This window comes from Cheilinus undulatus, linkage group 20 (genome assembly GCF_018320785.1).
Source record: "Cheilinus undulatus linkage group 20, ASM1832078v1, whole genome shotgun sequence".
NCBI lineage: Eukaryota > Metazoa > Chordata > Actinopteri > Labriformes > Labridae > Cheilinus > Cheilinus undulatus.
In genome coordinates, this window is record NC_054884.1 from 18,820,572 (window position 1) to 18,834,942 (window position 14,371).

The 14,371-nt window shown below is 37.7% G+C and overlaps 2 protein-coding genes across 2 annotated transcripts; one reads left to right on the forward strand and one right to left on the reverse strand.

The window, feature by feature from the left end:
* Positions 1 to 6,896: 6,896 nt before the first annotated feature.
* On the forward strand, positions 6,897 to 9,716 carry LOC121528138 (troponin T, slow skeletal muscle-like). The gene is made up of 8 exons (XM_041815370.1): positions 6,897 to 6,917; positions 6,990 to 7,106; positions 7,213 to 7,290; positions 7,404 to 7,517; positions 7,622 to 7,731; positions 9,165 to 9,255; positions 9,340 to 9,380; positions 9,671 to 9,716. The coding sequence occupies exons 1-8, from the start codon at positions 6,912 to 6,914 to the stop codon at positions 9,714 to 9,716; spliced, it is 603 nt and encodes a 200-aa protein (XP_041671304.1). The 5' UTR covers positions 6,897 to 6,911.
* A 79-nt stretch (positions 9,717 to 9,795) lies between these two features.
* Positions 9,796 to 14,161, reverse strand: LOC121528136 (dynein assembly factor 3, axonemal-like). The gene is made up of 12 exons (XM_041815367.1): positions 14,089 to 14,161; positions 13,694 to 13,788; positions 12,732 to 12,838; positions 12,551 to 12,644; positions 12,286 to 12,440; positions 11,992 to 12,171; positions 11,768 to 11,890; positions 11,561 to 11,683; positions 10,819 to 10,963; positions 10,509 to 10,623; positions 10,317 to 10,391; positions 9,796 to 10,118 (listed from the first exon to the last, which is right to left on the reverse strand). Exons 2-12 carry the CDS (start codon positions 13,773 to 13,775, stop codon positions 9,977 to 9,979), a joined length of 1,341 nt encoding a protein of 446 aa, XP_041671301.1. The 5' UTR covers positions 13,776 to 13,788; positions 14,089 to 14,161; the 3' UTR covers positions 9,796 to 9,976.
* Between the last annotated feature and the right edge of the window lie 210 nt (positions 14,162 to 14,371).

Consider the following 14,371-nt stretch of genomic DNA (forward strand, 5'->3'; position numbering starts at 1 on the left):
ACATAAAATCATTCTTAAAGAAAATTGTCTGTTTTTTGCCTTTAAAGATTACACCACTGAGTGAGAATTACATGCAGATTATAGCTATGCTTCACTTTTTTCTTTTCCTGTAAAACCTGGTGATTCACTACCACAGACTTCTCAAGAAACTTCATTCATAGTACCAGACTTTTTTCTGCATTGACATTATTCTTTTATTTAATTAATGAAGAGATAATTGTGTGTTATTGTTATGTGGTTCAAAGTAAAATACAAAGAGGAGGTTGCAGATGAAAACAAGTTTTAGAGGAAGTTAATTTATTAGTAATTAGAAATTAAAACAATCACTATTTATAACACACTTACAGTGCATATAACACAATATAAATTATTCACCCACTTGGATGTTTTACCCTTTTATTGATTTTTAAAATCAATCATGGTCAAGATAAGTTGGCTTTATGACAAAAAAAAACCATCTTTAATGTCAAAGTGCAAAAATATTTCTACAAAGTAATGTAAAGTAAGTGACTACACAAATATTCACCCCATTTAATTGAGTATTTAGTAGATGCACCTTTGGGTGTAATCACAGCACTATATCGGTCCTAGTCAGGCACATCCAAACTGGGATTTTACTCCATTCTTTTTTGCAAATCTGCTATCTTTATGAACTTGAAGGGGAGGTGAGGTTGACAGCAGGATAGGTTACCCCCATGGAGTCTACACACTGATGGTGGTGATCATGATTGGGATAAAACGAGGAATGAACTTCTGAGGAGCTTGACCCAAAGGATGGCACGAAGGAGCTGGATCTGAAAACAGATGAGATGAAATGGAGGTAGCTGGGGTGGAGGTGGGTTTAAATGGTTGCACTGAAACAACAGACTGCAGAGAGGAGGAGAAGAGATTTTGAAATATGGCAGCGGCAGGATGGTTGGATTACAATTATTACTGTAAAATTACTAGGTAATTAGGGCCAGCTAAAATAAAGTGCTGCAAACATTTTCACAGTTGATGTCAGTTTTCTTCTTTTTTATGGACAATATTTTCATCTGATTGGATCCTCCACTCAAGTTTGAGTCTGTCCCACTTTGGATCTGGAAAGCAAGAACAAATGTGTATTTGACAGAGTAAACATTCATTCACATGGGCTTGTGCTGTAACGATGGTTAAATCAGTGTACGTAGCATCCATGTTATAGAGTAAGTAACAGTACTTCCTTCAAAGTAGCCTCGCTCATAACAGAATCACTGAAGCATATCAGTGAGTTTGAACTCATTTCTACCCTCACAATCTGCTTAAGGACTTTCTTTTCGGTGGTTAAACAATAGGAATAAAACATTACGAACACCCTGTTCGGTTAAAGTAAAATCAATCATATAAGGATGTTTAATCTTCAAATCCATCTTCGCATATGGAGGGTGGAACCCTCCTCTTTTTAACAAACAAAAACATCACACTACATATGAAAAAAAATACAAACTCTAACAGATTGTTACCTTTGCAGCAGAAGAAAACATACTGGTCAGTCCATCCTCTGTAAAAAACACTCTATAAAGGAAGCTACAGGACAAACACTCCATCCTTATTTGGCTGAGTGCTTCCTCAGAATCTGAAGGAGCTGTCACTCTGCTCTGACCATTTTCACTCACCTCTGAACAATCCAATCCACACTAAGGATGGTGATGAGCCACTTTGCTCAAGTATTTGCCTGATTTTCAGTTTGGCTCCTCTCTGTGGCCAAGTCTGTGTAATTCAGTCAACAGTACTCCTGGCCCTCCAAGACTTTGGTCCAGGAACAGCATACATCCTGCTGTACTCATCTGTGAGAAGAATAAAAATAAAAACACTAATAAAAACACTAGATACATTTCATACAAGTTGTGTAAATCAGTGTGAGAGGATGAAAATATGCAAGAGCACAAAAGGGCATCAGTTTCTGCAATTTCTTTGCTTAATCTGATATCTTTTTTTCGATTGTCATAAATCCCACTTTGATCAATCTGAGATAGCCCTCGGTGTTTTGTCAGGTATTCAGCTGTGTAAATTCAGTTCAGATCAAAATTGTATTTGTCCCCAGGTGGTAATTCATGGCACTTAGAGCAGCAGCATTACCACAAGCAAAGAGCAGAAGTCTAACAAAAATAGAAAATTCTTAATAAGAGCTCTATTTTCTGATTGTCTCTCAGAGAGACTTGGTTTTTGCTCTATGCATTGTCATCTGTGAGGCCTTTTATAGAGAGATGTGTGCCTGCCATGATGATAGATAGATAGATAGATAGATAGATAGATAGATAGATAGATAGATAGATATTTTTCTTTATCTGTCATGTCTCTATCATCTACCACCTGTCTTCATCTCTCTTTTCTACGGTGAGGTCAGCAGCAAACCCTTCACTCATTACCCTGATGGTCAGACTTCAGCTAATGTTCCCAAAAGCCACAAATAATCCACATAGTCTCTGTCCTTCTCCAAATCATGCCCCACACACACCCACACCCATTTTATTTCAAGTCACCTCTCTGTCACCCGATAGGACCTCTTATATAAGCTCTGTGTCCCCTCTGGTCATTACTTCTCTTTGTTTTCTTCATCACTGATCATCCTTCTCTGAGGCTGCTCAGGTATGTGCTTTAACTTTTCTAACTTTGTATACCCATACAAGTTGTGTTATATTTATTATGAGTGGTCAACTACAAGAACTTTTTTTTGAGATATTTGCAGTCTGTTAAATAATCTCAAATGTATCCAAGCTCTTCATGCTTTTCTTTTACAGTTGCTTGTCATGTTTATCTGTTATGATTTCACAGTTATGTTTCAGTATTTATCTGGTTTCCTGTAAAGGTTGTACAATTGGGCTTAAATACTGTACTAGTAAAGTCAAGTTTTATAATTTTTTTTTCAACTTTCTTTAAAACACTCCTGCAAGGAAGTTTGATTTATTTATTTATTTATTTTACTAACACTGCCTCTATTTACCTACAAGAATGAACAAGACAATCGGTGATGTGATATATATATATATATAAATTATAAACATGCGGCAAACACTGTTATGGGGTAGGAGTCAGAGGAAATGAGTTACAGGATGCAGCATAAAAAGCCAGTGTTGACATTTTCCACTACAAATATCCATGGGACTTCTTGTTAAAAATTAGGCCAACTAGTCAGGCATGTACAAGACAAAATCAGCAAAGAGATAAAAGGAACCACACTATCCATAGGGGGCGCCAAAATCAACATTTTACAAAAGTTCTTAACAGGAGCTTTAATGTAGCAACGTCTCCTAATGCTAAAGATTGAAAAATATGGCTGAATCTTCTGTTAGTATTCAGAACAACAGTGCTTAGATTCTTTTTAACATTTTTGATTGTTTAGCTGTTAAATTTAATGTTTTAATCCATTCTCTGAAGCCAACCGATTTAAGAATGAAAGAATCCTTGAAAAACTCTTGATACCCCTTGAGAACCAAACAAGCATTCGTTAGCTAGCTCATGATTTAGCAACAAAACTGTTTGTATCTCTCTCAGGGAGTTGGAAGGGACACAAACAAAGCTAGGGAGGAGACTTTGATATGTCTTTTGGAAAGATATATCTCCAAATGAATAATTTCTTACTCTGTGCAAAAACGGAATCTGCTTGCAAGCTTAAATAATGCTAACAGGTTAGCACTGTGCTCATAGCTTCTTTTCATTGCTAACAAAGTAGTTTCTTATACTTTTCTCACTGAGAAAAATCAAGTACAATCACTTTAAACCATTTAATATCAAAATTAAAAAGATGAATGGCTCAAACTTTGTTAACTAGTGAGCTAACCTATAAACGTTTCATTGGGCTGTCAGAGGAACTGATAGTAGGACACCAAATCATACTAATGCAAAGTTAAACCACTGAGACACTTAACTTTGTCCTGTTTAAATGAATATTTTAGACATAGACTACAGTGTTTGCTATCTTTGGGAAAGTCCAGATTTGAATGGGCTAAATAATAATAAAGCTCACTCCTCTCCCCTTGATCAAAGCCTATTAACATTAGGAATGCTCCATTGTGACGAGTTATTTTGCTTCATTGTGATGAGTTATTTTGGTGGCTCAGTTTGGCCAGAAACATTCACAGTGAAACGATGTGCTGAATTCCTCTCCCAATCCCTTATCTGCCTTTTGTCTTTGTGCCCATGTTAGCTCAGATCCACTCGCTCATACTCTGAGATCTTAGCTGCAAGATAACTATATGGATCGGAGAGACTTTGGGGCCTCAGTGCTTGATCTATAATGCTAACAGATTCAAAGAGAGGCATTCTGGGAAGTCTGTCAATCATTCAAATTGAAGGCATTGTTCTGAAATTTGGTCTTTTGCAAGTGTTTGTCATTCCATCTCAATTTGTCCATTCAAACATATTTTTAACTAATACAAACTAATTCCATACCTCCTGTAAGTCACACTGTAATGCATGCATTCTACACTAATGGTTGCTAATGGGGCACTGGACATTTAAATGTCCTTCCAGTTCAGAGAAACCTAAAGTAGATCAAATGATAATAGAAGACTTGGCTGGTGTTAATAGCAGCCAGACAACCAGCTTAATTTCTCCATCCCACATTCTCTCTTTTAATCAAATTAAACATGCAGGATCGACCAGCTGATTGCTCACTCTTATCCTTGTAACAGGACACTGCTCTCGGCCCTCTGGCCTCTTCTATTCCTAGATCATTAGCAACAAATGGCCTTCCCCTTGATCTTCCTCTTTGAACAAAGCACTCACCTACAATGAACCAGCAGTGTTTGTCCACTATAGGAATAAAGTAGGATTAAAAAAAAAAAAACATAAGGAAGGAGGATGTTTGTTTGTTAAACCTCAGTCGCCTGGAATTTCAACAAGTTAATTACTTAAAAGGTCTAAAAATGCACGTGGCTATCTCATTTTTGGTGTGCTTTGAAGAATATTAGATTTTTAGGACTATAGCTTCGGCTCCATAGTGAACCCAGTGGCCACCAAGGTGGTCTAGCTTTAGACCATAGATCTCAGACCTTCTTGCAGACTAACACTGTGACACCCTCTCTGTGAAAACATAGTGTTTTAATGCTGGTACAACTTATTTCCGCTTTTAGACCTCATTTATTCAACTTTACTCGTAAACAGAGTCTGACTTTAGCAAACGTAGCTAAAGCTAATGTAGTTATGTAACTTTCACAGAAAACATAGCTATGTAGCTTACATTGCTAATGCTAGCTTTGTTCGTATACTGTGGATACCCATGTGCTTTAGCATTAGCTACATAGCACATGCAGCCAATGGAGTAATGTAAACTAGGTTGGAGGGTTTTCATGAAGGATGAGCTTTTATTGCTTTGTCTGCTTATTTGGAATTTTTTTAGCATGTATGTCCATTCTGACAGATGCCATCTCTGTCATGACAGAAGTGCCGTTTGCTGTTAAAACTTTTTCCCCTTAGATAAGAGAAGGTTTTAAAGCAAACAAACAAACAAAACAAAACGTTAAATGGCCATATCTAAAGTTAGCTAAAAGAAGCCACCGGTCACTCCAAACAAAATCTAAATTTGGCAGCAAAATTGCACATTTTTTTAAATAGTGCTAATTTGAAGTTAGAAGTTTTATGTGCATATTGAAATGTCATCCTCCATTTCGACAAGACTCACCAGTGTGCCAGTGCCTCTCTCTGGTCAATGCTCATGTTTTTACTACATGGGCTTCAGTCCATGCCTAGCAATATAGCAGAGAGACAGAACAGATTGATCCAGTCAGGAATTTAGATATAGGACTGTATAGGACGTCAAATTTCAAAATACAACACCATGTTCAGACTTCTAGTCATATATCCCATCACTGTGCCCACATTATGTCAAAACAGGTGGTAAATTAACTTCAACTAAACCATGGAAACTTGTTGGTAGCATGTTGTTCTCTTTATTCGTGCATCTTTCGAATGTGAATCCAGCTTCTTGGGATTGTGCCACTCTTTAGAACCAGGTCCATTGGGGCGGTTGGACAGTGCCTGCAGATGTTGCATGATGCAGATACCATGGTATTGTTAGAGTCAGGTGTTGAAGTTAAAATAAACTTGTCAGTGGGCTTACAGATAAGCTTAACACTTAAAAGCTCTCCATGGAGTCATCACCCTGATCTGCAGAACTACACTGAGGAAAATAATGAAGGGGGAAGAGTTGTTTGACTGGCACATTAAAAGTAGCTTTGATTGTTCTCTTTAATGCTTTTCTCTCCAGTGTCACCATGTCTGATCTAGAGGAACATGGGTGAGTTCCTGTGCTAATATTAACGTACTCTTTGTTAACAGGTATTTGAGCGTCTGCTCTGACACGTCTAACCTTTTTCAATTCTCTTTTTACTCAGAGTTCATCCGGAGGGTAAGAGCAATCATCCATTTATATGATCAATCAGAACCTTCATCTTTTCTTTAAACCTCATCTCTATCACTGTAGTCTCTCCGGAGGAGGATGAGGAGCAGGGGGAAGGAGGTGAGTCTGAAACACTGAGCAGGCTCGTTTAATTAATCTCTTCTTTGAAACAGTACATTCAAAGACAATCTGAGTAAAAGTCCATCATAACCATAGGATGGTCGACCAACCTTGAATTTCTTTGTCTGTTTTGACTTTTACATCTTACCTTTAACTAACCCTTGTTCACATTTTTGTGTCTATTCTGGCTGTTGGGCTGAAGAAGAACGCCCAAAATACAAGTAAGACAACAAAGTAGTAGTAAAAATAAAAGTATTCTCAAATTTTACAAGGAAATTAAAGACATGAGGGAAATTGTATGAATTAGAAACTACAAAAACAAACTTTGCTTTTGCATCCCTGCATGTTTTCTTACAGGCCACTGGTCACGCAGCTTGCTGCCCCTAAAATCCCAGAGGGGGAGAGGGTGGATTTTGATGTATGTACCTTCAAAATGTTAGTCAGTGGAACATTTATGCACCAAAAACAGAATTAAATCATCTTGATCTGTATATCCTCTGCTTCCTGTCAGGATATCCACAGAAAGAGGATGGAGAAGGACCTTCTAGAGCTGCAGACTCTGATTGATGTCCACTTTGAGCAGAGAAAAAAGGAGGAAGAAGAGCTGATTGGACTCAAAGAAAGGATTGTAAAGTCTTTTCCTGTTTTTTTTTCTCCAGCTTTTCCATGAATTTGCATTTAAAGTTATTAAAAAGTCTTTAATTAAAGACTAGTTGGGATCTCTTTCCTTTTAGGAGAGTCGCCGAGCAGAACGAGCAGAGCAGCAGCGTGTGAGAGCTGAAAAAGAGCGGGACAGACAGACACGGATTGCTGTAATTAGTATTGCATTACATACATTGTCTAATCCAGGAAATCATAATATAGTGACCCTGCAAACCCTCAAGTAAAAGAAACTGCATTAATTAACTGAAGTTGACTTCTGTAGGAGGAGAGACAGAGAAAAGAGGACGAGGAGGCCAAAAAGAGAGCAGATGATGAGGCAAAGAAGAAAAAAGTGCTCTCCAACATGGGAGCTCACTTTGGAGGGTTCTTAGCCAAGGTCAGAGAGATACTTCTGGACACATACAGCTGGCATTGAGAGTGAATATATCCTCATATAATGTTCCATAGAAAGAAAGGGATTTGTGTTCATTTTTCCTACAGGTGGAGCAGAGACGAGGCAAAAAGCAAACTGCGAGGGAAATCAAGAAGAAGACTTTGTCAGAGAGACGCAAGCCACTAGCCATTGAGAACCTGCGGGAAGACGGCCTGAGGTCAGTTCAAGGACAGCATGCAGTGTTGCATGGTTTACCAAGATTTCAGTACTCTTTTGGTACATTTTATCCAAATTGGTACAGTCCTACATTCAGGCATTCAGTGCTATTCGTAGGTCAAATAAGTGAGCTAGGTATGCACAGTGTCACAGGGATATAAATAGCTCCAGCTATTCATTCAGTTACAGTAAAGAGAAAAGCAGGTTCCCTACCAACAATAACAACAGCAAGTCTGCTGGCAAACCAATGAACCTGATGCTAAAGGTGCAGAGAGAACTGCTGTGCTGTGGCAATTCTTCTGCTTGTTATGAGTGTCCAAGGATTTGTAGCATTGAAACTCATGTAGGTCTACGCACTCAGACTAAACACTGGATAGTTAACGATGTTTGGATACATGACTGGTGGTGGCAATTCAGTCCTGAGCTACTAACTTATATGTATTCATCCCATGCATTTAACTTCATTTTTCCTGGTAGTGTGTACAATTTTTTCTTATTTTTCCATTTCCTCTCTTTAAAATCATTAAAATTCAAACATTTTCCCCAAATAGCAAGGATGAAAAGTGCCAGGTAACTACATTAAACATCCAAGGCAATTCTTTAAATATGGTTCCCACTGGGTTGCGGCTGGCTTAGAGGTTGCGTCGCACCCCGTGTACAAAGGTGGCTGGGTTCAAGTCCAGCCTGTGCCTGCCTTCTGACATGTTTCTCCCCCACTCTCTCATCCCTGTGCCCAACTCTATCCACTCCTCTCTGAATAAAGCTATAAAAAGCTCAAAAATATCTTCAAAAAAAGGCACCAACCCTCATGTCATCTCCACATCCTTATGGACAAACCAGTGCTCTGAGTGAATACAATATCCTGGATGAATAAAAAAAAAAAAAAAAAGTGCTTTGGTTGCTGGAGCAATGTTTTCCTGAAAATGTCTGCAGAATCTATTTTATTCATAGAATAACACCTGAGCATTGGTCACTGCAGGCCTACAGAACATATTTTACATTATAAACATTTGTTTTGATAATTTGTTTTAAAAATAATATCAGTTAATAACAAATTACATTAATAAAACTAAAATTAAACTAAATTCTGTTAATCTCATAGTTTTGCATCAGCACAGTTTTTTTGACCAAATATGGAAAACCAACTATATGCATTTAGATAAAAAAAATTCCCAAGTAAAATGAAACAAACATGAAATGACTAAAACTTGATTTTAGAGTTATATTTACACTCAAGGTTGTCGATAAATTGTCATATACAAAGTGCGGCCATAATCATTTCAGTATTATGCACAGACATACTAATCTTAGTATCAGTATCTAAGTTAAAATTTTGGCATCATGACATTATTTATATGCAGCAAATACATCTGGACAATGTGCTTTAAAAGATCCAGTGCCTTCATCTTAAACTATTAATGCTGATGTGTTCAGAGAACGAGCCAAGGAGATGTGGGAGTGGATCTACCAGCTGGAGTCAGAGAAATTCGACCTGACCGAGAAGATGAGGAGGCAGAAGTATGAGGTGAGTCATTAAGCTGGGATATAAAGAATAAAAGTTTTTTTAAAAATGGCTAATTAGTGACATCAGATTGTGCTCATTTTTCAGATCAACGTCCTCCTGAACAGAATCCAACATGCTCAGAAATTGTGAGTCAGACTGCCTGTCTGAATCTAATATGACATGACTCCTACGCCAGCAGGAGAGGAAGAGCATTGTAGGGAGCCACTTTGCATTATTTTATGCAAAAATAACACATGGATAAAAAGAAATTGGAAACTAAGTGCTCCTAACTATTTAAAACGTGGGACAGGGGATGCAGCCATCTAAAATACAGAGAAGAATAGTAATAGAGCGTTTGCATTTTTTGCTAACTCAGTTTTATTTGGTGTTTGAACTGTGACAGATCATAATCTACTTTTTTTTTGTTTCGATGCAGCAAAAAGGGCCATGGGAAGGGGAAGGTTGGAGGTCGCTGGAAGTAAACACCCAAAAGAAGCACAAAAAAATTCAAAAAGATAGCTGACTAGTTTTAATACAAGATTGCAGCAATTTTTGCAGTGCTAATCCCTCAAGTTTCAACAAATAAAAATGATTTTGTGTGGCAATTTCAGTCAATAAAAGGTTTGTACTACACTCGTTCTTATCAACTGTATGTAATTTTATTTGGCAATACAATATGTTTTAAGAATTCAAACATGAAAAAATCCCTGCTAAAATTACACTGAATTAAAATCAGGCATCTTTATTTCTTCTGTGGTGTGAAAACTGCATGAATGTCATCACTCTTCCTCTCCTGCCAAGGCTCAAATTCAGCCTCCAAGGCGATGCTGGTCACTGTCTCTGCAAAGCCGACTTCTTGCTCTTTGTTTAGATCCAGAATGTACCTGAGACACAAATGCAACTCCAATTTCATTCACCACTCTTACAGCTATTATCAAGTGTGTCTCATTGAAATCATACATGGGATTTGTAGTAGACAAACAAAAAAAATCAAGCAAATGAATTGCACAGCTCAGTTACTATACTCCTAGTGACTGTACCATCACTATGGTAACAAGCCCTGTTACTATAAAAACCCTCACTTGGCCAACTCCACGACAAGCACAGCGTCTGGTGCTGCAATCTGTCTCACCGATGGGCCCAATTGGTGCACGCAGCTTTACATAGGGGGAAACAAAAACACAGAAATGAAACATGATCACATCAGCGGTCTGCAGCCAAGGTGACAGGAAACATGAGCTTTTAATTTGGTAAGATTATGTTTCAAGGGTTACCTTGCAGAGAAGTAAATGACATTGAAAAAATGTGAATATTTTTGTTTTTGGTGCAGTTTCTGAAGTGAGTCCAAAGGCAGGAACGTCACAGAGATCCCTTTTAGATGCATCAAGTCTGAAGAAGATATCAGATTATTAATCACCCTCTGACATGTTTATTAAAACACACTAAATATACAAATTATGCAATATAAACTAATGTCAATTTCATGTTCACCTGAGCCTTTTCCCTGTGACTTCAGCAGCTTTTGTCCTTACATAAGCTGCTATTTCTGGAGTCACAGGCCTGTTAAATTTAATAACCATTTACCATTAATAGTGACAGATTTTCGGTCTGTCTGAGTGGATGGCTCCTCTGCCTCGCTGTCTGACTGAGAAGAAGTGGGGCAGCCCCGTCTGCTGGACAGCGACTGGAACATTGCAGTAATGTTTGCAAAGGAGATATCCTGGGCTGTCTGTGAAGGGAGAAACATGAACATTTCTTAGTTAGCACATTTTCTGAATGATATATTGTGCATTCCAAAAGTATTCAGACAAGCTTCACTTTTTCAATTGTGCAGCCTGATGCTACAGTTGTTGAGTTGTTGCTACAGCCTTGTGTGTTTTTGAATGTCATGCAACAAGCTTTGCACACATAAATATATAAAATAAAATTAAAATAAATGAATACATAAAATTTTAAAAAGGGTAAACATATAAGTGGAAAAAAGAATGGATAATAATGATGATATTAAGAATTAAATAATTAAAATTAAATTACAAAAGGAAAGTAAAATACATAAAAAAGACATAGTCATGATGATACATAAATTAAAAGAATGTATAGCTTAAAAAAATTATAAAATTGCACTTATAAAAGGTACACCAATTCTAATGGTAAAATACAGTAGTTAAAGATAAATGTAAAAATGTAAAAATATAAATAAAATTAAATACACGAATGCATACAAGACCAATATGGGCCATCTAAAGTGATGTCTTTTGCAATCAAAGTTAAAGTTGCAGTGATCCATTTATACGAAAAAGAAAACTATCATTGCTGCATATTTTACTTTTGTGTGTTGCCCATTTTGTGTTTTCAGCAGGTCTTGGTCATCAGTTTCAATGCCAAAGGAGAGGTAAGGACTGGACACAACGTCTCCCCAGTAGCCCCTGACAGCCACTCTTTCCCCTTTCTGTCCAAAAATAAACAAATCAACAAACAAAATAAGCTTTAATCATTCATATTCTCTTACTGTGAGGAAAAAAAAAGCACATACCTGACTGAACACTCTTGAGGAAAGCAAACTCGGATTGGTTATTTGGTAGACACCTTCCCTCATTTCAAACGCCAAACCTCGTTCCCTCCATCGTACGTATTGTTGTTTGTTGATGACACCACACTACAGAGAATAAGTGTAGGAAAAAAAAGATTCCATCCATGTTAAAAAGTGGCAGATCTTTATTGACAAACAGGATGTTATATTAAATATTCACAATGTACCTTTTTCTCATGCAGTTTCATTGTCAGATCCCAATCAAAGCAGCCTTTTTTGGAGTCATAACGGGACCCAAGGTGCTGCCTGACTCGATAATCCCAGGCTCTGGACATTATGATGGGAGCAGAAGACTGAGGCTGGATCCATGACTTGAATATTCTGTCCAGCTCATCTCTCTCCTTGAACTGTAAAAACATTGAGTATGAAGTTAGTCAAGTTGAAAATCCAAAGGAAGTCAATCAAAAGAACCAATGGAAACAAAAAGAATCAGCATAGTTAAGTTTAACACATTATTTTACCTTGAGAAGAGTTATGTTCAGACATGGGTGCGCTTCTTTCTCCAAAGTCTCAGTAGCACAAAGAGTAAGCTGTGAAGCAGCACACTTTAAAGTCTCTTCTGTCTGACTGCGGATCTCACTGTTTCCAAACATGTCGAGGAAAACCTCTGTCTTCTCTGAAATCATAAAAATGTGGTACAATGACAGGATAATAGGACATATTTAGCTTTCTTAATGTGTTTGCTAAGCAAAAATGAAATGAAAATGTTCACAAAATCCCAATCACCATTATTCCCCATGCTCTCTGGAGGCATCAGTGCTAGGTAGAGGAGCAGCAGCTGTCTAGCAACCACTTCCATGCTGTTTTCTAGCACCCACACCTGCAGCAGAGCAGAGTGAAGGCAATGCTATTTAACAATATGGTGGGGAATTTTACTACAAATTGACTACAAATTTCCCAGGCTTACATGAAAGCTTTCAGTTCCCTGCAAACCAGCAATGGTCTTCAAAATATGTCGTGGATCTCCACTGCCAACCAGTAAAACATTGGCTTTACCCTCATGTCTCACAGGGCCTAAGCAGAGAAAGGAAACATACAGTCGGACATTTTAACACAACATACAAAAGCTCTAGCTCAGCTCTTAAGAAAACACAGCTCTGGATTGGTTTATGAGCATGTGTTTTGGCTGTGTGTCGGCCAGTTGTTGGGGCTCTTCATTCAGTAAAAAATGGTATAACTGATTTCAAAATGTACTCAAAAAGTACAAGTACCCCCCAAAAAACAGTAATCTGAGTAAATGTAATTAGTAACTTTCCACCCCTGAAAGTATCCCATAAAAAGTACCCCCAAAGTGTTTCAAATATTCACCAAATGTTTCAGTAAAACTTTGTCACACAGCCTAAACAAACAATAAAAAACAGCCCCAAAAAATCATGTTAACTCCTTGAAATTACAAAGCAAATTTCCCCAAAAATTTCAAATCAGATTCCCAAACACTAACAAATGCATACTCCAAAATACAATACCATAAAAATGATAGAAATTCCCCCAAACATCCAAAAAAAAAAAATCCCTTAAGTTTTCCCAAATGTCAATAAAACTACTAAAGATTCCAAAGCAAATTCCCATAAAAATCAGAATGCAAATCCCAAAATTACTTGAAAATTCCTGAAATTTTCAAAGCAAATATTCACCCTAAGCTTCCAGTGAAACTGTCCAGAATATACATACACAAAATGTATATGCTTGAAATTTCCAGGTTAAACTTTAATGGACATTCTGGACAATTATCTCAAAATTCCTAGTAGAAGATGTTTCAATATTGCAGGAAAGCCAAGATTTAATATCCCCATATATAGGTTTAAGGAGGTTAATAACTCTTTAAAATCTTGAGCACGTGAGCACACTCATGCAGCTGCAGGTTCTCACCGGTTCGGAGCAGGTCGCGCGCAGGACTGAATCCCCACCAACTGATGCAGCCCGCACCTTCGGACGCCCGTCCAGCACTCATCCTTTAAAGTGACCTAAAGAAATAAAAACCAAGCTGTGGACTTAACTGTAAGTTGTTCACATTGTGAATCAAGTAGTATTGTTGATTTTAAAGCTCGACAGAGTGTTAGTTGGCACACTGCTCGAGGAAAATAGCTTACTTTAGCTGCGTACGAACGTTAGTTAATGCTAGCACGGTTATGGGTTACAATTTATCTACAGCAAGCTTACCGAATGAAGTTGATATTCAGAGGCACAGACTTGCTACTATCCTCAGCCTGGGTTTAAAACCTAAAATTAAGTTTACCAAAACAAATGTGATGCAAAATACTCACCTTATTCCTCTATTATGCCAGCCGTTAGATCATGCAGTTAACTGTGAACAAAGTTTGAGTCCCGTTGCCAGGCAGCACTGTTCAGATGGGGAGGACAGGCGCCATCTGCTGGTGGTCTGCTGCATAACACTGCTGGGAAAATTTAAATAATACTATCTTTCTCCAGCATCCCTTCAGGGAATTTCCACATCTTGAATTATCATTTGCTCTACTTTATTTATACATCAGAGAGTAAGGGAAGCCTTTTTGTGAACCTGCCCACTTTGTATTTATTTTAACTTGA